Genomic DNA, 25,767 nt, shown 5'->3' on the forward strand with positions numbered 1-25,767 from the left:
TAAACATACCCTAGACAATGATTCCTGAGTGCAATTTTCTTACACGAATTTCAGATACCTTTAAGTTAGTGAAATGGTAAAAAAATTACAAAGAATTGAATGCATGTAAAGAAATTTAACTTTAACTGTATCTTTGGTCTTGACTGGATTTTCACATCACATTAGCTAAAAATATCCATTCCATTTGCTATAAATATATTTTGTTACATGTTGTTTTATAAATTGAACTTAAGGATTCTAACTTGAAATCGATATTTAAACTCCATTATTCAAGAACCATGCGATGTCTGTCCTACGCCTTAATAATCAACCCACTGATATTGCCGTATTTTATTTGAATTATTTCACATCATACATCATTAAATCGGTCGATTTCTCGTTAGAATGCTTAAATGGCGTTGAACAGTATATTTTTGAATCTCAGAGTTTTGAAGTTTGATAATGGTAGAGAAATTAAGTAGACGTTAATGTGCAAAAATATTGGTTTTCACAGAGTTGGTTGATTTTTCAAAAAGGGCAGGCCATAAAAAGGGCTATTCTTCTGATATCAAAGGGAATCTCCTGTTTTGCTTTTTAAACTTTTTGCAATTTCATTCACGAGTTATCTCCCGATTGCTCAACTTTTATTGTCGTTTTTCTTTGCATAATGTTTATACATGTGTATATTATTCTTATACTATAGTTTTTCTTGCATAAATGAAATATTTAGTTTTAGTGAAAATCTAAAACTATATCTTAGGACAAACTTTGGAGAAAATACATATTTTTATCTTTGCTATAAATCATATGCTGTTTTTAAGCTCTAGAAATACATGTATATACATATAAAATATATCATTAATTACTGATTGAATCTAGTTTGTTTTTTTTTTCAGAGTTTTTCAACATGAAATATCTGTTTCAAAATAAATAGGATCGGCAATTCAGTTAACAAGCTCACCTTACAAGACCCTTTCTTCACAAAAATATTGTTAACTTCCGTCATGTTGTCATTGTTCCTGTGATCCATTATCGGAGTGTCAAGTCAAAAGGATACTATAATGTCTGTTTCTTTTCTAAACGTGTCGAAAACGGAAAAGGAAAAATAAAATAACAGCATAATTAAAGAATATAATGGAAGACCTGAGATCATTAAAACTTATTACGTGTTCAAAGTTTTCTCCTGAAAAACATAATTTTGGAACTCTTCTTAAAGGAGGCGTGAAAACAACATCCTTCCCAATACATTTTAAAAGCATTTATGTATTTTGGAACTGTTCTACACCCACGCATCAGTAGGCAGACAATTGTTCGTAGGTGTTACAATTACTCAATCCATTCACATAAAAATTATTAGTTTATGGCATTTAAAACATTCAATTGTCAATGAAAAGTTAACACTATAATAATAATAATTTGAGATTATTTCAAGATTCAGCGCACTGTAAAGCATTCAATTTGTTTACATACAGCCAAAAATATCTTTATGATCTTTCTTGTCAATGAAATGTCCATATAAAATGAATATAAAATCAATCTGTGCGTGTTTTATCATTAAATAAAAAGGAAATATTTCTTCCAATTGAAATTCATTTGCACTTAATACAAAAAAGATGCATTGTCTTGGTATTTTTATTAGCATATGGAACACAGTCAGTGTTGTATAAAAAAAATTACCTGCTGTACTTAAATGAAAAGCAACGTTAGAGTACGGAAAGAGCCTGTATAAATACACAAGTGGGCATTTAAAAAATGCGTATTTAATGTAGATGTATTTTACCCCTTTTCAAATTCATTATATGTCCCAGAAAACACCACGTTGACATTGAAGATGTGACTTTGACATATCTTTACGTCATTAGCGTGAATATAGTCGAATAAAAAGTCATTTGACTCAAGGATTCCAAGGATAACATCATCTGGACAAAACATAGCTAAATGTCATTGTCCTTGGCTTTCAGCTTTAAGGGTCATGGTTTACATCAAATTTAATAGGTTTGAGACTGATAATAACATGGACATTTTTCCACCATATAATTACTCAGTGACCTTGACCAGTGTGTTATGTTTTTCGTATCATGAAAAGGAGTTTGAATACCATTTCTCACAACTTCCATTTTTTATCGTAATCTTAGGTTCATGTATAAACAAAGAAAGATAACACACAGATATAAAACTATTCACATCTGAATGTTCCTTTACTCTAATACCGTATAAGTGGAATTTTTAGCGAGGCAAAAATTAAGCTTTTTTTTCTTCTTTAAAATCGGTATATATTTTAGCGAGAATTAATCTTAGCGATTTTGTAATGCAAATACGAAAAACTATTATGACAGATACGCAATTAATTGTTAGTGATATTCAATTTTAGCGAAAATTGCAAAAATTGAATACTCGCTAAAAATTCCACTTGAACGGTTCATGTACCATGCACTTGATGCTTATTATTTTCTCGTTACAAATGAATTATAGATTATGAAAAAAGTATGAATCTATGGTTTCCCTCACTCATATAAAACGCTACTTTAATTTTTATTGTTTTCTGAAAGAAATGTATTTTTTAAGTAATATACACACAATTATACCATAGCTTGCGGGGGAAAATTAAAAAAAAAAAAAAGAAGGCATTTCAACTTAACAAATCTATAAAGGAATAATAGACATTTATGTCATTAAGAGTTATCTCTCTTAGCAAAGTATCAATGGACCTTAATTTTCCTCTGATTTTCTAAATGATAGATGCATTATAAATCGTAGATTTTTTACCTCGGAGTCCTGTTTTTAGAAACATAACAAAATACTTATTATTATCCACTGTTTCTTGAATTCGCGTCTTTACATAGCGAAAATTAACGATATAATTTTTTTTCTTTTTTTTTTTATCTGCGAAATTATTATATAATATATAATATCTGTAAACTATTTATTATTTTTGTTCCAAAGGTTCGTATTGCACCAAATTTTTATCATAATATATAATAATCAGAAACTTCGGAGTATTTCTAAATTGCTAATGAAGTCGAAATTGTGATTTTCAGTTTACTGGTTTTTAGACAACGAGAATACATAGAAAGTCATGAAAACGAAAGGGAAATTATATCTCTTACAATTAATTGCTTATTATGATTGTTGGACTAAAAGCTTGCAATATAAATGTAGTTGTCATCAATTGCAAGACAGTATTAGTGTAAATAAATCCGTTGACCTAATACTAATATTGAAACTCACCATTAATATTTCACGTGATGATCCGATATAACTAATAATTTGATTGACATCGTCATGACACCCCCTACTGACAAAATGCCGGTGTAATTTGCCAATGGATTTAGCTGGAAATAATTATACATGTATGTTACTTTGAATTAAATTCTTATCAGCCGAAGCTGCTACAGATGGGAAACGTGGATGCCCGAGGAAATCGTGTATCGATATGGCAATGTTTACTTTAACAAGGGTGACCAAAATCAATTGTGATTATACGCCGTTAAACAGGCAGAATTAAATGTTATTAATGCGTTTTTGTTGGGTGATATAAAGCCTCATCTTCAATCAACTGAATACTCGAACCGAGAAGCTGTTGTCTTCTACTCGACAAAATAGTGCTAATGTACAGAAATTTGATACAAGGGATTTTTAACACTATCTATTGAGTTCTTAAGACTTAAATATCGCGGGAAGACACTATCAGGAGACGACAAATCTGAGTACCCTTCTTAATTTTGATAATCATAAATTGACAAAGGTTATCCAGGACCAATTATGACGTATTCAAATTCATAAGTGCCGCATCTAAACTTGGAATTTTTCTTGACGTCCAATCATTGTATCTTTATTTTTGAACATGTGCTTTGTTTAAATATTAAGGAGATTTTTTAAAAGAAATCTCTAATTTCCCCAGTGCATTAACGTTTTCGAAACGAAGAATTAAACTTATAGAAGAATATACTGCTTTGCGTGTCGGTAGTTCGTTACGACAAAATCAATTTTGCAGACAACATTACAGGAATTGACAGAATTGCTTTGACTACATAATATATGCTTTTTCATGTGCTTCTTTTAAGGAGCCCAACTTTTCTAATCCTTCTATTCGGTTCGCCATTCAAAACGACTACAGATATGTATTCTTTATCAGAACAAGGCATTTTGGAGTGAATTCCTGTGGCTTATGTACATTTCTGCAACTATAATTCATGAAATATGTAATTTACAACAGTGCTTTGAAAGGATACATGTGCGTATAGAAGACATCATCCGAGAATATTTGGAACATTGTGTTCCTGAAAGCGATTTTCTTTTTTTAAAAAGTTTCTAAGGAAATGACGTCACAAAGACTATAAATAGAATCAAATGTTTGAATGATCTTCAGAGTCATTGATGAACATTTTCTGACAAACTGTACCTTAAAGGTGACGAAAGCTTAATTTACTTTTTTCATCATGAATAACACCACTTCAGTTACAAATGATCCTATTGAACCGCTGCCTATTATATTTGTTTGGTCATTGCTAACTTTCATTGGGCTGGCGGGAAATAGCGTGGTCATCTACATAACGTGTTTTCATGCTGTGAAATCTGCTACAAACTCTTACATTCTTAATCTGGCAATCTCAGACATTGCCTACCTTGTTGTGGTGGTTCCCTTTACCTGTCTGGCTTTTATTTTCAACCATTGGGTATTCGCTGATTTCGGGTGCAAACTTTTCATCTTCACTCAATATGTAAGTATGCAATTTTTTTCTTAAAGTCGTTTGCTTTCTTTTTCTGGACGTACATTTCTGAGATTGAATTCGAAAAAAAATATTTTATAAATATCTGTACCTTAGCTCCATGCGCAACTACATGTACAATGTACCCGTAAATACGAAGCGAGGATGCTTTTAATATATTATCAGTTATACATAATCAACTTACGCGTTTCCTTGGTTGTTTAACAGAATGCATTAAATAATACAATCTATTAAAATATCCCTAAAAGGTAACAGATCCTTTGTATTCTTTTTTTATCACGATACATTTGTAAAAATCATTTCGAGAAGGCTTGCAGTAAAAAAAAAGTGCTTCTTCACTCTCTGCATCGATTTTCTAAAGATAAACAAATGTCATTGAGTAATATCAACCTAACAAGAGACTATCTTGATTATTCTCATGTGTAATTTTCCTAGAAAAAGTTGTTCTAAAACATTTCTCTAGGGATCAGGGGATCAAACGAACATTTGCTCTCAAAGAATGAATATATGCACAAACATTAAATATCAGACAATTTTTTTTTGAAGTTTTTTTTTTATTGAATATATCATCTTTAGGGATTCATTATTTAAGTTTTATTAATAAGGATCATACATGTATATACCATGCCATGTAAATTATTTGAAGTCTTCTTTGATCATTATTAATATATTTATTGCTGTCATAAATATTAATTTCAAATCATATACTCTCTCCTTTTCATGTCTTCCCCTTTATGTAAAGATGCCTTTGAAATTTAAACAAAAAGGGAAATAGATAAAAAAAAAAATACATGTATATGTTATCGTGTTTCTTCCTTTGTATGGACAAGTTTAAAATTATATCCTGTTTTAATTAAGTATTAGAAAGCATTGGACACTACCAGATGTTGTCTATACTAGTCCTTGATAACAGGCATACAAAATGCCGTTCTGACATCCAAGATATTAATCCATACATTGAATAAATGCCATTTCCGCGAGGTACATGTCTATTGACGAAGTTTCAGCAAAGGAAAGAACACAGAAGGGAAGCATGAAAGTTCTCATTTTTCTGTGTACTGAAGTTGTGGGTAATGTTACAGGCTCTCTCTCCTTCACTAAACAGATGTTAATTATCTTGTTAATTATCTTGTGAAACCTGTCACTTAAACATTTGTTTGGTTTGTGATTCTCCTGCAACTGCTTGAGGTGATTAATACAAAAAAAAAAAAAAAACAAAAAAAAACAAAACAAAAAAAAAAAAAAAAAAAAAAAAACAAACAAAAACAAACAAACAAACAAACAAATATCCAAGCCATGATTTTGATCATTTCTTATCTCAAATGTTATTTGGTTTGTTTCTCAAGGTATTTTTATACTTTTACGTTAACAGGGGGTGTTTATTCTTTCTTGGCACCTGATCCCACCTCTGGAGTTTCCAGGGGTCAGTGTATTTAACCTGTTCCCGATTCGTTTTGTTTCCTGGATAAATGAGATTGATTGCTGTTCATTATCTTCACATTTTATACATAAAAAGCAATCCACAGGTTTACAAAATGATACGGTCGCCCGCGTGGCGCAGGGGTTAGAGCGTCTGCTCTAGAGTCGCGAAGTAAGGTGTTGATCCTTACGTCGCGGGTTCGAATCCCACTGGGGGACGTGGAGACAGGTCCTTCGGATGAGACCGTATAAACCGAGGTCCCGTGTCGCAGTAGGTGCTGGCACGAAAAAGATCCCTCACTGCTCAATGGCCGTAAGTGCCGAGTATAGGACAAAATTTGCAGCTCTCCACCGGCAAGTGGTGGCGTCTCCATATGAGTGAAAAATTCTCGAGAGGGACGTTAAACAACATACAAACAAATCAAAAAAAAAAAAAAAAAAAAGACAAACTGATACGTCTTTAATTTATTTTCAATGTTTGAAAAACTTCTAAAGCAATGATACTTTATTACTAAAAAAACCCCTAGATTTAATGATAATTTTTTCAGCTGTAAGACAAGTCAATAACACTTCTCTATTAAAGAACTTTTTATGATCTTATCTAAGGCTATTTAATATATTTGATATGTAGCTTTGGGTGTATTTTGACAAAGAAAAAAGCAAACAAGTGCATTTTTTCTCTTTGCCATTATATTTTTTGGTGAGTCTAAAAATAGCAAAGTTTAAATGCTCAAGTCTTATGCGTGGAGGGAAAAAAATGAAAATTCAAAGTTGAAGCAGTCAGGCGACCGACACTGCTCTTGACTAGAACTATTTCATAAATATCAACTCATTGTAAATGGAAATTCATTTTATAGGCTTATATTTCTTTTTAAAAATATTACGTTTTCAATATTTACATGCATATACATGTACCTTTGTCATGTGTAAGTATTTTAGAAAATGATTCTTTAAATGCATAAATAATGGTCTTGAGGATAATTATATTTTTTTTCCCTTAAGCCACAGACTCTGACTTCCATTATTCTTTTTTTCTTTAGTAAAACGCGGTGTTAGGTAATTAATCATAGAGAGACATCCAAGCTAGACAAGTTTGGGGAGAAAATCAATACTTAGAGATAATATTTTTCTTCATTATTCATGAGGACACGGCGTTTTTCTGGAAGGAAATGAGGTAAAACAAAGCTAATTCACTACCCAAAAAAATAAAGAAGTGGAATGCATGTGTAAAAATAGAAATAATGAAGGGAAGGAAGGAAGGACGGAAGGAAGGAAGAACAAGAGGAAGAATAAAAGCAAAGAAAGAAAGAAATAGAAATCGTTACTTTTTCAACTTTACTGCCTGTGCTGTAATTTAAAAACGAAGTAAAAATATGGGATTTTTTTATTTCAAGAGCATACGATGTATAATCGTCTTTGAGAACGCGTAGTTCTGTAGAAAAAGTGCAATTGATTTATTCCACCCACTCATGTGACACCCCCCAACATAGAAACACGTGATTACATCCAATTTTTCTGTAATACTGGCAGTCTAGTACAATAGATAGCCAACCATATGTAAATACTTATACATTAACTGTTGTGCTTTTGCTATTTCAACATGAGCAGAAGATAAAAATGAATAAAAAAAACAAACAAACAAACAACGCACTATTGTGAACTATTTTTATTATATGTTCATGTACAATAATCACTAACAAAAAGAATTAAACATATATACACGTAATGATAATTCCGAATGTAACATTTTAACAAACATCTTGGATAATTATCCCGTAGTTCTTTGAAAGTGCTTTGAATACACTCTACAATTCCACGTTTTTTAACTTGTCATGGATGGCTATTAGTCTTTATTTTCTGTTTTTTTTTTAAATTTGAAATATTTAAACGTTTTCATTTTCTCTCATAATTCTGATCAAAATACATTTACTTACCGTAGATCATTTATTATAGTTTTCTGGATGGAAAGTTGCTTGCAGTTCAAGGTATCTTATGTACTTTAAGAGTGATTTATAAATTTTATGAGGAAATTTATCTAATGTAACGGAATATGAAAAAGTTACAAGAATTTTTTTATACTGTTTAGAGCGATGCATTTCTTATGTGTTGATATTCCCTCACGATGGTTCTTTTTGATACATTTGTTTAATGCTCCTAGGATATCTTTGAGTCTTTCAGTAGGATGTTTAATGGCCGAGATACGTTAAGAGACATGTCACTCTCCCAAACTTCTTGTCGGACTTAAAACTTACGTTCTTTAACAGATCTTTTTTTTTTTCTTCTGTAGGGTCGTTAGCAGATCTATTTTTCTTGTAAGACTTAAAACTTAGGTTGTTAGCAGAACTATCCTCTTTGTAAGACTTAAAACCAAAATTCGTTAGTATAGAGTATAATCTTCATATCTACCAATGAACATGTACTTTGATTTGAGCCTTTAAGAAATTCGTATGCATAATGCTCAGTTGAAATGTATTGTTAATGTCAGCGAAACAAACTAGGCCAATGAAATGATCTACTTTTTTTTTTCCCTGTAATGTTTTATTTCAAGCTCGTGGTCCCCTGTTTCTATCACGCAAAACGTATAGGCACAAGGTCGATAAAACATCATTTAGAAGAAGCAGAATTAGGAAGTCATGATTTATAACTACCACAGGGAATTCGAACACATCAGATTATCAAAATCAACAATTTGTTTCTCAAAACACGCTATTTTATGGTTAATTCGTGTCTTGTTCGGTGGGTATTTGGTTTTATTTTCTCGGCATCGTTATATGACACTTACCACAAACCTTTGACAAATTATTTGATTAAACATATAGGATACATATATGTATAGGATTTTTTGCTCTTTTTTTGAAATTTGTTTTATTACATTGAAGAAAAGTTCCTTGATGCCTTGAAATAAACAAATGATTCATGACTGAAATATAACATAAAATTAATTTCTTAAGCACAAACGTTTGTTTAAAAAAAAACAAAAGACTCTGAAAGGTAAATGTAATGGGAATATATTTATTTCTTTTGCATGTTGTCTTGTATTCATTCAATTTTCCCCTAAATCTTAAAGTTGCAGAATTGGCATTTTTGTAATGAAAACTTAAATTAAATATCATACTAATTTCGACAAAGTCGTGATAATATTGAAGCCATTTTGTGCTGGGAGAATAGGATGAACTTGAACATTTTTTATTTACCAATTCTCCAGATTTATTAGAAAATGCATGTAAATTCAAAATCACTCACTGAGTATGCCAGCACTAAGCGAATTCACGAACAAGTACAGAAGACTGTTGTACAAGTGTACATGTTCAACGTCACGTCTCCCCTAACAAAAAACCTGTTTTAGCAATAGTTTTATTCACTCCAACAAACCATTTTCATAACCCTCCGATTTCATGTACAAATCCATTTTAACCGATAAAAATGAAAAAAAAAACATATTTTTTATGCCCCTGGATCGAAAGATCCCGGGGGGATATTGTTTTTGTCCTGTCTGTCTGTTTGTCTGTCTGTCTGTTGTCAACTTTAACCTTGCCCATAACTTTTGATTTGTTGGAGCTATGTCTTTCATATTTCACATGTGTATTCCTTATGACAAGACCTTTCTTTGGGTACCATCATATTTTACCTTTTGACCTTGACCTTGGAGTTTGACCCACTTTTGCAAAATTTTATGAGGCTTTAATCTTGGCCATAACTTCTGAACAGTTGGTGCTTGGGGTTGCAAACTTCACATGTGTATTCTTTGTGACAAGGCCTTCCGGTGGATACCAACAACTTTGACCTTTTAACCTTGACCTTGGAGTTTGACCTACAGACCCTGAAACGTGCTACTACCCCAAAAAAGCGTGTGACTTTCGTGCGCTTTTCGTTTCGTGCAAACCGTGTAGCGTTTCGTGTAAACCGTGCAGCGTTTCGTGCAAACCGTGTAGCGTTTCGTGTAAACCGTGCAGCGTTTCGTGTAAGCTCCAAAGCGTTTCGTGCAAACCGTGTAGCGAGCGTGCGAGAAGCGTGTGAGAAACGTGCGACTTTCGTGTAAGAACCGTGTGAGAAACGTGCGACTTTCGTGCAAGAATCGTGTGAAAAACGTGTAGGATTCATTCGGAAGTCATTTTATTTTAAATATGGATATTGATGGATCAACATGTCATTCTGTGTTGTTTGTAAGTAATATTATTCGCATATATTACCGGTGGTATAAAATAAAAATGGGGAAACAACAAATTAAATAAAATTACTCGGTAATGTATTACATATTTGTTTGTTTTTCTTCCTTTTTTTAAAAAATAAAGATGGACATAAAATATGTTCAAAGTAATTAATTATATGTACATTAATTTAGAGGTATTTGATCCAATACATTTTTTAAAGGGGGCAATACTAAACATTTTTTTTAAAAAAAAAAAAGAAAATTCACCAAGAATCCGGTCTTGTCCTTTTCATTCATTCATTTGAGTCTCTTCACAATTTTACAATTATGGTATATAAATATTACAGGAACATATGGGTGATTAATACAAAATAATAGATAGATAAGGCAGGCGTGAAAAATAAAATACGAAATTTAGTGCGTTGCTATAAATGTGAAGTATGGGAATTCTAGGCCGGGGAGCACAGTTAATTCATTTTCTTTATAAACGAACATAATTTTCTTATATCACAAGATTGTGTTACAAATAATTTTGAAACAAAGAGTCATTTATAGACTTTTTATACATACAATTGGTTGATTAATAATTGTCACATAAATGAATTATAATTCACATGCTTCGGCAAATACAGGGTAAATTATTTCCGGGGGGGGGGGGGGGGTGTTCAAATGAAAACACAAACTGAGCTTTTGTTGTTAAGTGTTTTATATATAATTTTGTTTTTAAAGAAATCTATTGCTTTTTTTCGGGGTGCGCCCGATGCACCCCTTAAAAATATACTAGAATCTTCTTTACACTTCCAACACTCTTCTTACGACAGTGATCAAGGTCATTCACAACAGCGATCACGGGCACCTCGTGCCGGGAACTGAAAACTTGTTCTATTATTATCTCTTGTCAATCATAGCTAAGATGACACGGGACAATAACGATTGATTTTGATTAGTGAAATTAAATCGTTTTATTAGTATTTAATGGGTACAAATCAATACGGTCCGTGGATTTTATTTCTTAAATTTATCCGATTGTCTGTAAACAGTGAGTTAATTTGCCAGTGTATTCGCGAATAAAAAAAATATATAGAAATAAATCTTGAGTACAGTATAATTATTAGTTGTTTTATTAATCACGCAATTACAGAGCATAATTTTTAGTTTATAGGACATAGGACATGTACATACATGTATATAGAATGTATTACTAAAAGCCGCGACTTTTGATTACTTTTTTTTTAATTGTCCAGACTGGGTTTGAAATCAAGGATTTTACAAGGTGGTGGATATATTGTTTTTATTTGATAAACACAATGCCTCAAACGAGAACTAAAGAATTACAATACCTTTCTCCCCGGCTTCTCTACTGTATAAAATTTTATGATAAAGTTTAACTCTGTAATGAAACGATTATTCATGATTCTGAATAAAGTGCATTTAATGAATTACATGTATCTGGTCCCTCAGGATATCCTTTTATTTTCTTAGAATGGGCACCTGTTTCTATAATAATATTTCCCCCAATGTTATACTAACTGAAACAAGTGCCCGTTATATTTAGCCGTGTACAGATTTGAATATACAACAGCAAGATCTCGGTAATCTAACCCCCCCCCCCTTCCTGCACAATGTAGTGTACATGTCACTTTTTCAAATTATAAACAGAACCTAATCTAATCCAATGAATATATTTTTTTTTTTATAAATCAAAAAATGAATAAATCAATCAATAATTAAAAAAAAAGAAAAGAAAATCGATTCGCTTTCAAAAACCATACGCAATTTAATCATTTTTTTTTTCAAAACAATAACTGAGTTTATTTGTCAGTAATGAAACGACTTTTTAATATCAAACTATAGGATAATTGTAAAAACATTGGATGCTATAAAAGATTATGAATTACAAATATAATTATTTTTTTCAGTGCGTAATTTAGAGTCTATTTAAAAAGGTTTGTACATAGACGATGATAAGCATTTCACCGAGCGGACACATACTCAATGATAACTACATCTGTATTAATTAATTACAACCGAAGATTGAGTATTTTACCTGTTAATATAGTACTGGTGTAGCGAGTTTTAATCTTAAACTGAATGATTGCAATTCTTAACTAATCTTTGATTAATCCGTAATAATTTAAATAAAGTCCGAGAGATTCCGAATAGAAAATCCAGATCGAGGCCAAAGCGTGCGAGAATCGTGTACAAAGCGTGTGAGAAACGTGTACAAAGCGTTTCGTGCAGGCTTTCGTGTAAACCGTGCAGCCTTTCGTGCAAAGCGTTTCGTGTAAACCGTGTAGCGTTTCGTGCAAACCGTGTAGCGTTTCGTGTAAACCGTGCAGCGTTTCGTGCAAACCGTGTAGCGAGCGTGTACCGTTCGTGCAGCGTGCGTGTGGGGTAGTAGCACGTTTCAGGGTCTGTACTTTTGAAAAACTTTAACATTGGCCATAACTTTTGAACAGTTGATGCTTGGGGTTTCAAATTTCATATGTGTATTCCTTGTAACAAGGCCTCCCTCTGGATATCAACCTCTTTGACCTTGACGTAGGAGTTTTTTTTGGATACCAACCACTTTGACCTTTTGACCTTGTCCTTGGAGTTGGACCTACTTTTGAAAAACTTTAACCTTGGCCATAAATTTTGAATGGTTGGTGCTAGAGCTTTCATACTTCACATATGTAATCCTTGTGACAAGACCTTCCTTTGGATACCAATAACTTTGACCATGACGTTTTACTTACTTTTAAAAAAACTTTAGCCTTCGCCAAAACTTTTGAACAGTTGCAGCTAGGGCTTTCAAATTTCACAGGTATATAACTCGAGACAAGACCTTTCTTTGGGTACCAACATTTTTTTTTATCTTTTGGCCTGGACTTTGACTTGCATTTAAGAAACTTTCACCTTCGCCATAAGCTGCCATACGGGGGCATCAGTGTTTCACAAACACATCTTGTTTAAATCAGTATTTTTCAATATTTCACAGGATGAAATTATAATCATTCGGTTAACTGTGAGGTGACTGGAAGTTTACTAAATGGTGACTAAATGGTAGAACTCTGTCATTCAGCAACCTTTGAGTTGGCGGGTCTTTCAGTAAACATTTTGCTGACTGTATGTTGTAGTTTAATCGTGTAAAACGTGCATTTTAAATACAAGTAATTACGCACAGTGTTACGTTTGATAATGCAAGTTCAATTCTTTGTGATCTTTGTCATAAGGGATCTTTGTGAGTTATGAAGTGTGTGTTAATTTTCCAGGTGTGAAAATCTAAAACAAAAATAAATGTGAAGATATTCGAACATAAATCATGCTCAAAAACAAGCAAAACAGTACAAATTGAGAGAAGTGCAAGCACAATCCCCCTGAAATATAAAAGGTTATCCTACAAATTGAAAAATACCGCCATTGTTGATACTTCAGTAATTTTCCTTGGGTTTTGAACTACATTGCTAAATATATAAATAAATGAAGCTTTATCTGGACATTTTAGGCTATTTATCATACATATATCTTTGCTTTTAGACTGGTCACGGTAGGCTAGTGATAGGGCGTTCGCCTTGTGATCGGGATCTTCGTTCGCTGCGCCGTGTCAAGATCTTAGACTTAAACATAGGTAGTAGTGACTGTTCCTTCAGTAAGCGCCCGGCATTAGAAGTGAAAGTCACAGGTCTTTCGGATGAGTCCTTAAAAATCAAGGTTCCGTGTCACGGTAGGCGTTGGTACGGTAAAGGACCCTCACTGCTCAATGGCCCTGAGTGCCGAGTATAGGTATAAATTTGAAGCCCTTCACCGGTATACGGTGAAATCTCTATGAGTGAAAAACTCTTGAATGGGACGTAAAAAAATATACAATCAATCTTTCTTTTTATGTGGCTTTTTCATCGTGAATTCTTAACGGACCACAGTGGTCAGAGCGTTTGCTCTAGAGTCGCGTCGCGGAGTAAGGAGTTGATCCTTACATCGCGGGTTCGAATCCCACTTTGGGACGTGGAGATCGGTCCTTCGGATGAGACTGTATACATCGATGTTCCGTGCCGAGTATAGGTCAAAATTTGCAGCTCTCCACTGGCAAGGGGTAGCGTTTCCATATGAGTGAAAAAATTTCTCGAGAGGGTCGTTAAACAACATATACATGTATATACAAACAAACAAAACTTAACGGACCTACTGTTTACTGTGAATATCCATTTCTTCTGAGATTCAAACATCAGTTGGCGCATGTAATGAATAATGCTAGGAAAAACATTCTCGAATACAAATGATATGTATCTGAGGAAATTCTAGATTACAAATGATATGTTAAAGTATGAGCTATGAGCACCCCCCCCCTCCCCCTTTCCAAAAGAAATGATAAATTTAACAGTTCTACACATTTCAAGAATTATTTCTTTTCCATATCAGTCTTATTGTCCTCTTGACATATTCTAGGTACCTTGACAGAATCACGACTCTGAATTTATATCCACTGGTTCCACAGGATATTAGACCTTTGTTTATTGTTGATAAAACCCCTGATCATTTACAGAAGGAAATTGAGGTTTTTACAACATTTTAATGATTGTGTGCCAACATTAATCAATGATACATGTATAATGTATGAAAACAAAGAGATGTCATCAAGATGAATATATTTTAACAAAACCAGCAACCACTGTCTTGATGAAATCATGATTCAAAAATAGAGTCAAGACATATAGCGGAATAAAAAAATGTATAATTTTTAAAAAAGGAAAAAAAGTGTCCTAACCAAAAAGAGAAACAAAATCTTGGAGAATATATATAGCTTTTGCACGGATGAAACTTTTTAAAACTGTTCTTGTTTTATACACTGTTGTTATATTTTGACATGAGGGATTCTCTATCTGATATAACTGAAAAAGGAAGCAATAGCTATGAAGAATTTACCACATTTTTTTTTATTTGAATCAGTCTACCGAAATCCTTTATAGCTCCAAAAACCAAATTAGAAGGGATTAGAAGGGAGTTATATTATTTTGCGAGTTTATTTTCTTCTGTTTTGGTGAAGGTTTCTAAAATGTAAAGAAATTTAAAATAAAACTGAAAACAAAAGTGGATTGAAGTAAATAATTCAGTCTTTTTTTTTTTTAAATTCAAGTCTCTAAATTGTACTACGATATTAATGAACGTCATTAACGATTGTTAGAAACGATTTTTTTTAATCAAAAATTAATTTGACTTGTGATTTTGAATTTAAGTGCTATTATTGATTGATTGATTGATTGTATGTTGTTTTACGTCCCGATCGAGAATTTTTTTACTCATATTGAGAGGTCACCATATACCGGTGAAGGGCTTCAAATTTAGACCTTTACTCGGCACTGAAGGCCATTGAGCAGTGAAGGATCTTTATCGTGTAAACGCCTACCTTGACACGGGGCCTGGGTTTTAAAGGTCTGATCCGAAGGACTCGCATCTTTCACTTCAAAGTGTCGAACGCTTGGCGAAGGAACAATTGCTACCAATTTTTTTATCGACTTAGGTTAGTCGTGGTCGGGGTTTGAACCCAAAACCTTCCGATCACTGAGAGAGGGCTTGAATGTTCTCTAATTTACACATAAACTTACCTTAACCGTCCCATATTACCAATAGACATTGTAATACAAAGTGAACATATAGCAAAATTTACATTCATTCAAATTATGAGAAGACGGGTAATCAGAAAAAATACTGTACCCAGCGCTCAAAATAAAGTGAAACAGCTCATGCTAATTCATTTTTGTTTCACATTTGGATCCTCTAAAGCTGTAGACGTAAAATTGTATGATTCTATACAGAACGTTTTCAATGCCCTCATTTATAGAAAAAATGTTTTGGGGAAAGAAAGTTGTCAGTACTTAATGGAATGTTTCAAGCAAAAATTTGATCATTTTCAAATCAGGTTTCGTAATTGTGTCACAATGTTACTTCTAAATATGATTATGCTTTCATTGAAAAGAGAGAGAGAGAGAGAGAGAGAGAGAGAGAGAGAGAGAGAGAGGGTTATGGGAAAAGAAATAGTAAGCGTACCAATGAAAAGTACTGTAAACTAGTTAATATCTTCAGTAAAGTGAACAATGTGCTGATAAGAAATTTCTAAATACAATTCGATATCACTATTTAAGGATTAAAAATACTGATATGGTTAACTTAGGGTTAGCTATAGATGTATTCAGCAGTTCGGCAGTCTAAGAATTTGGTACAGGAACCAAAAGATTTTCTTTCTGACAAGATTCAGATCTCGATTTCAAATATCTCAAAAGCCATGCCTTATTTAAGAACCACAAAACCATATCAAGAAAGTGGTTAATTGCTTTATAATCTCAATTATCAGCACATTGTTTAATAAATCATATTCGTTTCTGCCTGCTGTAAACGGGCTATATCATATGCATGGTTTATCTTTAATATCCTTAAAATGGAAATCAATTTCCGTTACAGCAAATTTGAATTCAGGTTTTTACTCTAATGACCAAATACTAAAAGAGTTTATGCGATGGTAAGATGTCTGTTTTTTTTGTTTTTGTTTTTGTTTTTTTTTTGTCCATAATCATTTTTTTCGAAACGCTTCTTCTCCTATAGTGTTGATCTTATTTCAATTACACATTGTTCATAAGTAGACAAGATATACAAGTCTGTGTGTTTTGGTTTTTGATTTTTTCGAAGTTTGAAGTTGTTACGTTAGGTACTAGAAATTGAAATTTCTGTGATTTTTTTTTTGAAAGTGCTAGTCCTACTACAGTTTCGATCCAATTTCAAGGAAACTTGGTACACAAATAATTGAACCTTAGACACCTGAATCTTTTCTCAGGTTTGGGTTTTGACTAACGGTGTTGCCATTGATACTAAAATAGACATTTCTGTGAAATTCTTTGAAAATGCTACTCCTCCTACAGTTTTAGTTTGATTAAAAAAAAACTAAATACACAACTAAACTTCACAAAGATACATAATTCTGTTAATCATTCATTAACTTTGACGGCAGATGTTGCCAAGTAACCAAAAAAAGTAGGAGTTTTTTGTGAAAATGCTGTTTTTCCTAGAGTTTAAGTATACTTTCAATAAATCTTAGAACACTATTAGATTACAGTAAGCATAATTCTATATATTGGATTTTTACATAGATGAACAGTGTTGCAAGTTAACTGAAAATATAAATATGTTTAGAATTCTTCAAAACAATACTCCTTCTACTGCTTTTGGTCCGAATTTAATGAAACTTGGTACACAAGTAAACTAAAGCAAAGACTTATTTTCTTTTTATAGGCGTTGCCAAAGATAATAAGTTAATATTGGTTCTTTTTTCTTTCTTTATCAAGTGCTTCAGCCTCGTAACAAACTTCTAATTTTTTTTGTCTTTTCAATAATTGTTTAAGAAAGCAAAATAGGTACAAATCGACTTCGAAGATTTATACTAACACGAACCACAGTGAAAGAGAGGTTATATAAAGTCCTATACTAGTTCTCCTATACGTACTATGTAATCAATTTAATAAAGTGCTGTCTTATTTCAAAGATATGTTTCTACAAAGATACGATAAAGGACACGGAGCTATTTTTATCATCAAGATCATCAAGTAGGTTTCAGTAAAATTAACAGTGCAAAACCGAGAGATAGGAACTCAATTGTTTGTAATTCAGTTCAACAAATTACTTTTATTCATTATTGAAGTGAATAAGGTTGACAGATCAAGTCGAAAGGTCTAGAGAACATGGTTTATATCACTCAAAGAACGATTGTATCAGTCAATTCATGTTAATTGTTACTCTAAACATTAATTTATAAAGTGACTGGGTCCGCACTCTGTAGCTGGTTTCTATTTCTAAAATCCCATGGGAGTGCCCTCATTCATTGAGGGTTTTTTTAACAAAAAGCAATTTTGATAATAATCCCAGTACTTAGTAAATTACACTGCATTCCAATACATTTACAGTATGTAGAAACAAGATTGCCATTTGAAACTATTCTTGTTCAAAGACCCATCTAATAATCATTATTTTCCTTTGAAATGTATTAAGTGGTAATTGATATATGCATCTAGCGAAGTCAAAGTAACTTAGAATATCATTTCAGTATCATATCTGGATGATAGTTTTCTAATTTCTTAAATGTACGTCTATAAAATCATAATTGACCGAGAGATTTCATGTGAAATCGAGGTGTATCAACGTGGTTGAATGTTTGGGTTGAGATTAGGTGAACACATGTATATACGTGCGTGTAATACATGAGAAAAGGGTCAGTTTTAAAGTCAGTCTTTTTCAAATTATCATTACTCTAAAAAGCAGGGAGAGCATAACTTAAACTTTATTTTTTTTTTTCTCAGTAAATTCAGAGAGTAATGAAATGTTGCCCATATTAGCTTCTCATTAATGAACTGTAGATGTAAGCTAATCAAAGAATACAGGTTAAGCACTATATCTTTTTATTTTCTGTATTTTGAAGAATTTCTTACTAAAAGTAAAGAGATCTCGGAATACCAATTCAAATCTATTACGAAGTCCTGAAAGAGAAAACTTCGTCTAACTCTTTATTCTCTTTGTTGTAAATAATGAAAATACAACATATGATCTCATTTAGACAACTTTTTTCCCAGTGATTAATAATGACTTATTAATTTTCCGCCTTTCTCCTTATTGAAATATCATTAACATATAGAAAATTAATCTAAAAACACAATGCCATATACTGAAAAGGGGTATTTTTCCTACAAGGATTTCGCCCAATTTAAAGATATTGTTCTTGTGTTGCCTAATAATACAAGCCGGTGATTCGCTTTGTATTCTCTGTAACGTTTAAAATAGGAAAACCCCTATAATCTGATTTATTTATTGTACTCAAAAAGGCGAGGTTATTCATCATGAAATGTCCTATTTCTTATTATTTGTATTATCCTTTTTCAGATGATAATTGTGCTCTTGGGAACTATTTTCATTAGACAGAGTATCAAGTTCGTTGCATATTACTTAAAGTTGTTAAAATTTGCTGTGTGTATGTAGATCAGACTAGCGGACACGCAATCAGGCAAGAGACTTAAGAACAGATGATTGGAGCAAACTTTTCTCATGATAATAACAGGTTTAAAATTATTTTGAAAGTATAATGAAGTAATTTAACCTCATAAAGTTTCATTTTTCATTCAAGTATCTCAATTACGCTCTATATAGTGAAAAATAAAATCGTGTGGATTTATTAGGACGTAGGGAAAAAGGAGGAAATTTGAACATCATAGAAAGTCTACCATTTTTTTAATAATTCCAGAGAATTGATTTATGCATCATTTACCAACAAAATAAGTCCATAAATTTATATTAATCCGTGCATTCTGTTTTCTTTTTGTTTGTGGTGCATGGCCCTTAAGAAAATGCCTTTGCTGACTAAGGCTTGGATTCAGTTTATCATATGTATTTTATAATCATTTGAATTCATTAATTATGGTGATTAAAAATACATGTATATTTAAGCTTTTTTCCCAAAGGGGTGAGCAAAAACATTAATTGCTTGTTAAAACAAGCAGTCCAGGCAAACGTTTAAAAAAATGGCAACATGTCATGCATTTTCACATTTACATGTAGGTAGGTTGATGAGCCAAATATTTACGTTTTACATAATTAATATCATATTCGTTGATTACATGAAAATCTAGTTTCTGAATAAAGGTATGAACAACTGGAATCGCACTAGTATTCACTACAGTAAAATCATCAATATGTTTTAGTAGAATTGTGTTTTGATGATTTTGAAATTTACCCATAATTCTATTCATTAGTTCTAACCAATGGAATCACTAGTTCTAACCAATGGAATCACTAGTTCTAACCAATGGAATCACTTGTTCTAACCAATAGAATCACTAGTTCTAACCAATGGAATCACTTGTTCTAACCAATAGAATCACTAGTTCTAACCAATGGAATCACTTGTTCTAACCAATAGAATCACTAGTTCTAACCAATGGAATCACTTGTTCTACCTAATGGAATCACTTGTTCTACCTAATGGAATCACTTGTTCTAACCAATAGAATCACTAGTTCTAACCAATAGAATCACTAGTTCTAACCAATAGAATCACTAGTTCTAACCAATGGCATAACGTGAGATAGCACTGCGGTTTTTAAAAGGTGCAAAAAAGAGACTGGGAATTTGAAACTCTCAGGATGAAACTATTTCATCCAGTTAACTGATTAATAACTGAAAATTCACTGATAGTTTACTGAATGCAAAAGCTCTCCCTTCAACCATTTTCCCGTACCTTTCAGTGAACCTACAGTTGACTGAATGGGTAGTTTCAAGTTGTTTTTTTTTTTTAAAAGTGACATCTGACAAATAAGCATACTTGTTTACTTTTATTTTGAATCATTTGTTCAATACATGTAGTTATTAAACCATGTGCAAATATGCGTTATGGGGATATTTGGCAGGCATACTGAATTGATTTAGATCTTAAATCTTGTAACGTATGAGCGGGTGATCCAATTTCTTTCCTGCATTATTGAATATCTGTGTACTGGTATTAGACAAAAATCTGCTTCATTTAGTAATATAGCAACGAAATTCCTTTCAGCAGCGCCGCTGATTGGAGGTTTTTAGAAGTCTATAATTGATAAATTATTGATTTTTACACTTTGTAATTGACCGCCTACATATACAAATTATCCAACTGCAATTTCCGAAGTTGATGTTATCATGTTTTTAATAACTATCCAAATTGATGAAACTAAAAAATAGCAAATTTGGTGTAAAATCTAATCTGCAAAAGTGAACTGTAACAGCTTTTTTTTCAAATATTGTTATGTACGTATATTATTTATTTCATGCACAGTTTGTCACTGTTGTCTTACTAAAAAAGATATACCGTTAAATACCACCACGGTAAAACAATCTAAACAATACAGTAAATAAATTACAGCCAGTTTGGTGAGGAGGGAGTAGATAGATTCTTAGCATAAAATTTATCCCTGTTTTCCTTCACGTTTCATTTCAGTGTTTTCGTTTCTTCTAACATTGTGTTTTGTCCTGATATTCATTGGAAAACGTATCATTTTTCTTTTAAAAGAAAGAGTTAAACAATCATACAGACGAAGAAATTAAGACAATTAAGGGCCCTTAAAATGAAAATTCTTTTCCACAGCCATACAATCATACAGATGTACAAATTAAGACAATTAAGGGCCTTTAAAATGAAAAAATTCCTTTCCATAGCAATACCGTAAAAACGAGTAATGGTCATAAATAGAGATTTTGACCCCATGAGCTGGACCCAGTTCAGGATTTCATCATATACTTGGAATAGATCGTACAAAGTTATATTCTATCAGTTATTAAAATTACAAATCCCTGTCTTCATTCTGTCTGATTTTATAGATCTTGAAATAGGCAACAGGGGTAGGGGTTTCATGGAATCATTTTCCAGATTCCAATCCTTTTAAACTTTGACCGGTAAAGGAAGGAGAGAAAAACAGCACCCAAAAAGCAAAAAAAAAAAAAAAAAAAGAAGAAAAGAAGTATTTTGCGCATTCTTTTACTTAGCCTGACCCGTGCGCCGTGACCTTTAGGCACTCTAGGATCGATCCCGACCTTCATTCTGTAGCACATTAAAATATACATTGTTTTGATTGGATAATTTATTTTATCTATACAGTGATTTATATCTTTTTCATGATTTTCCTCCGACCACACCCTTCCGGATGAACATTCTTATACATGTAACAGTCTCTGGTATTCGAAAGGATATGATGATAACGAACAGTAATCAAGCTCAAAAGTCCATTTAAAAAAAAAATTTGGAATACCAAAAAAAAAAAAAAAGAAAGAAAAAAAAAGAAAAAAAATACGAAATAAAAAAAAGAAGAAGAAGAATCTTTAAGATTTGATTGACATATAATAAACTCAGCAATTTCAAAGTACATATGTTTTGCTGCAAATATTTTAGGCTGAAATGGACTCACAATTCTGTCCTTTATAATTTTAAGTTTTTTTTTGCACTGCATCATATCTTTGCACTGAAGATTAATCACAGGTGACATTGGTACATGTATGAGGTAGTTCGTCATCTAGGTACAGTTGTAACACTAATAATCCTTGTATAATTTTAGGTAACAGTTCATGCTACATGTTTGACGTTAATGGCGATGACAATAGACAGATACCAAGCTATCGTCTATCCTATACAATCAATGAACTGGCGGAACACTCGGGCTTCCACATTTGTATGTCTAGGCGTGTGGAGTGGTAAGATGTTTAATAAATTCATTAATTGACTATTAATTACCTTTGATATCTGTCACAACTCGACCTAGGTTTGAGAGAAAAAAAGACGTCGCGATTACGCACCCTAAACTTAACAAAGCTTAAAGAAAGGTCCTATAAACTAAATGAGCTTTTTTAAAAGCTTCATGAAAACATGAAACAAACACCAGAACTTAAATTTGTAAAAATTGAAATCGTAATTTTCTTTATATCATCAATGAGTTTTCAACCTTAGATGTTTAATTTTCAAAATAAAAATGAAATGAATCTTTCTTTATTCTATAGTCTCCATTATCCTATCGTTGCCATTTGCCATTTTTCACAAGGAGATGCCAGATAGAGAAAATGTCACTATATGCGGAGCTGATTGGCCAGACCAGAGCATTGACAAAGGTGCCACGCTTGCCGTCGTCATGACGTCATACGTCATTCCACTTGCTGCAATTATTGCTTGTTATTCAAGAATACTGCTTCATCTTTGGAAAGGCGGATCAAACGGGAGTTATAGGCAGGCAGTGAGTATTCATAAAATTCAAACCCGCATTATAAAATGTTTCCAAACTGTATAAACTCTTATATACATAAATAATATTTAATGTTAGATAGTTTGACTTTGACCTATACATAACCAAAATCATATACACAATTGACTTGGTAAATATGTTTGAAACAGTAAAATTTTAAGTGGGATTTATTGGTAGGGTTCTTTTTTTTTTCAAGTATGCTTGAAACTGATATTCACAAGAAGATAGAATGAGAAAAAAACAGCCTTTAACAATTGCACTTTCAAATCTTTCTTCAGGTTAAAACACATTGCGTCACATCTCTTAACATATCTCAATAAGCAAAGATAAAGGAATGCTAAAAAACTATTTGGCAACATCTATCTAATAATGGAGAAAATGTTTTCCAAGGGATCAATAAAATATGTTCCTCGCCTAATTTTGATCGTAAAATAATGTTTTATAAAAATATGACCGACATCATCGGTATCAGTCATACTCTACATGTATGAATGAGAGAATGAGAAATATATATATATATATATATATATATATATATATATATATATATATATATATATATATATATATATATATATATATATATAAATGGAATTAATAAAGTGCAATACCCATTATGTGCTTCTGATCATGATATAGAATGTCATACAAGTGAAAAACGCACATTATGTTTTCTTCAGCGCAATATATTTTTGAAGTTAGATTTTAGTTGACATCTACGTTTTACGTCAGAATTACGTCATGTTCTCTTAAACAAGAAGCAGATGTCAGCTTCCTGATTAACGTAAGAAAAACAAATAATTCAATCTGCAGAAATCTTTTTTCTCCCGTTAAGAAGATCGTTAATGACATTATACACCAATAACCCCCATCTCCTGTTGACGTTCTTTGCGCTATGTGCGGCTTCCGTTGCTTTGTTAAAATTGATAAATGGAGATTGCACGACACGAAGTATTGGAAGTAAAATCGGAATAGAACGCGGTCTGGTATTAACTATTCGGAAATTATTGATTAAGAAATGGACACCTTCCGCTCTTGATTCCATACGAGGATCTCTTTGCGGAACTTTGTAAATGACCAAGCTGTACTTTATTTCCAACATCAAAAACTTGGAAAAATAATTATTTAGACGTTTCTTTTCATGCATTGCAGCAATTTCAAACATGTTTCTTTGTAATTCTGTCTAGCATATATCATCAGAATTAAACTATGACTGTGTTTCTCTATCACATAAATTTTAATCAATTTCAATTTATCAAAAATTGTAAAAATATAACAAGTCTTCCCTTTACTGCCTTCTGGTCGTTCCTTTTTTTCATTTTATCTAAAGAGTAAGGACTTGATTGCAGAATTAAAAGCCGACGCTTTGCTAGGTTGAAAAAATGTACTTCTTACACTTTTTGTAGTACCGCATAGCGGTTTTTTTTTGGGGGGGGGGAGGGGGGGGGCGGGTGTAAAATTTGGCGTTTTGCCTGCTCAAAGGTATGCCAATAATTTTGGCTTAATTTATTTTAGCGGACACAGGGTTTCAACTCTTTGCAGATGAACACTAAGAAGAGTACTGATTATTTTAGCGATTAATATTTTAGCGGTCTACTATCAAAACGACAAAATAAGCAAAAATTAACACCCCGCTAAAATAACCTGCTATACGGTAAATGAAAAGGTGTATGAAAAAATGTGTGTGTATAGGACTAGTGAAGGATTATTACTTGAAGAAATAATTTAATGTTTTCAATAATCTTTGCATTAGAAAAATCTGATCACAAAATTTGGCAAATCATTCGCTATAATTATTTAATCACTAACCAACGTGTACATATATGGATAGAAACTTAAGAAATGAAGAAAGTAGAAAGTAATGTAATTTTATGGATATAGAGGTTTTAAATAATATTCTGCAAAGAAAGTTGTGTTTTATGAAATGCTTATATGTACATAATTTCTTGATTTCAAAGATATTTTATCTGTAACACTGTATCCGTAAACCAAACTGATATCCATGTGCATTCGGCAAAACAATACCAGCTATTTTGATGCTTTTTTTGGTTATTTGACAATGAATGATCAATAACTTTGCCAAATAAATGACCAAATTAAGCACAGTTTATTTGCAACTAAATATTAGCTAAAAGCTTTAGCATAAAAGAAACAATGACATCAAAGCAGAAACTTCGTGAACAAATCAGGATCACATTAATGTTTTAAAATGCATTTATAAAAGATTTTAGGAATGTATATTAAAGCATGGACAAGCCCAACTCTCCTATAGAATTCTGTGTTCATAAATATGAAAAACTAATCTATAAATATTTGCTAAAATTGAAAACTTTCACAATATGCAGTCGTTGTACATCCTTTTTCCTTCTAAAATGCATCTAGGATGCACTCGGAATACCTCTAAAACAAACACTGAAATGCTGAAGGAACCAAGGAAGTGTATCAAAAAATAAGCCGTTCGGTTGTATGTAAATGGAAAAGACAGCTTTTGAGTGGTAGAGACTTTGAATCGGACGATGGACGGTCTTCGAATAAACAGATTATATAGTTCAAATCTAGTCAAAAGAGCCAGTAAGGTCATGGAAAGGTTGATTGATTGTTTGTTGTTTTACGTCCCATTCAAGAATTTTTCAGTCATATAGAATCGTCAACATGTACCGGTGAAGGGTTTCAAATTTAGACTTTTACCCGGTACTCAGGGCTTTTGAGCAGTAAGGGA

At 32.3% G+C, this 25,767-nt stretch overlaps 1 protein-coding gene across 1 annotated transcript in view; it reads left to right on the forward strand.

Moving 5' to 3' along the window:
- The window catches only part of LOC133176026 (kiSS-1 receptor-like), a 64,146-nt gene that overhangs the window by 36,088 nt on the left and 2,291 nt on the right, over window positions 1-25,767 (forward strand). The window contains exons 3-4 of the mRNA XM_061311201.1: window positions 22,371-22,506; window positions 22,810-23,039. Of these exons, the coding sequence (XP_061167185.1) occupies window positions 22,371-22,506; window positions 22,810-23,039 (366 nt within the window). The remainder of the gene's footprint in view (window positions 1-22,370; window positions 22,507-22,809; window positions 23,040-25,767) is intronic.

The sequence above is a fragment of the Saccostrea echinata genome, unplaced genomic scaffold, assembly GCF_033153115.1.
Source record: "Saccostrea echinata isolate AGI-Se365-2 ecotype Australia unplaced genomic scaffold, CSIRO_AGI_Sech_v1 ptg000065l, whole genome shotgun sequence".
Lineage (NCBI taxonomy): Eukaryota > Metazoa > Mollusca > Bivalvia > Ostreida > Ostreidae > Saccostrea > Saccostrea echinata.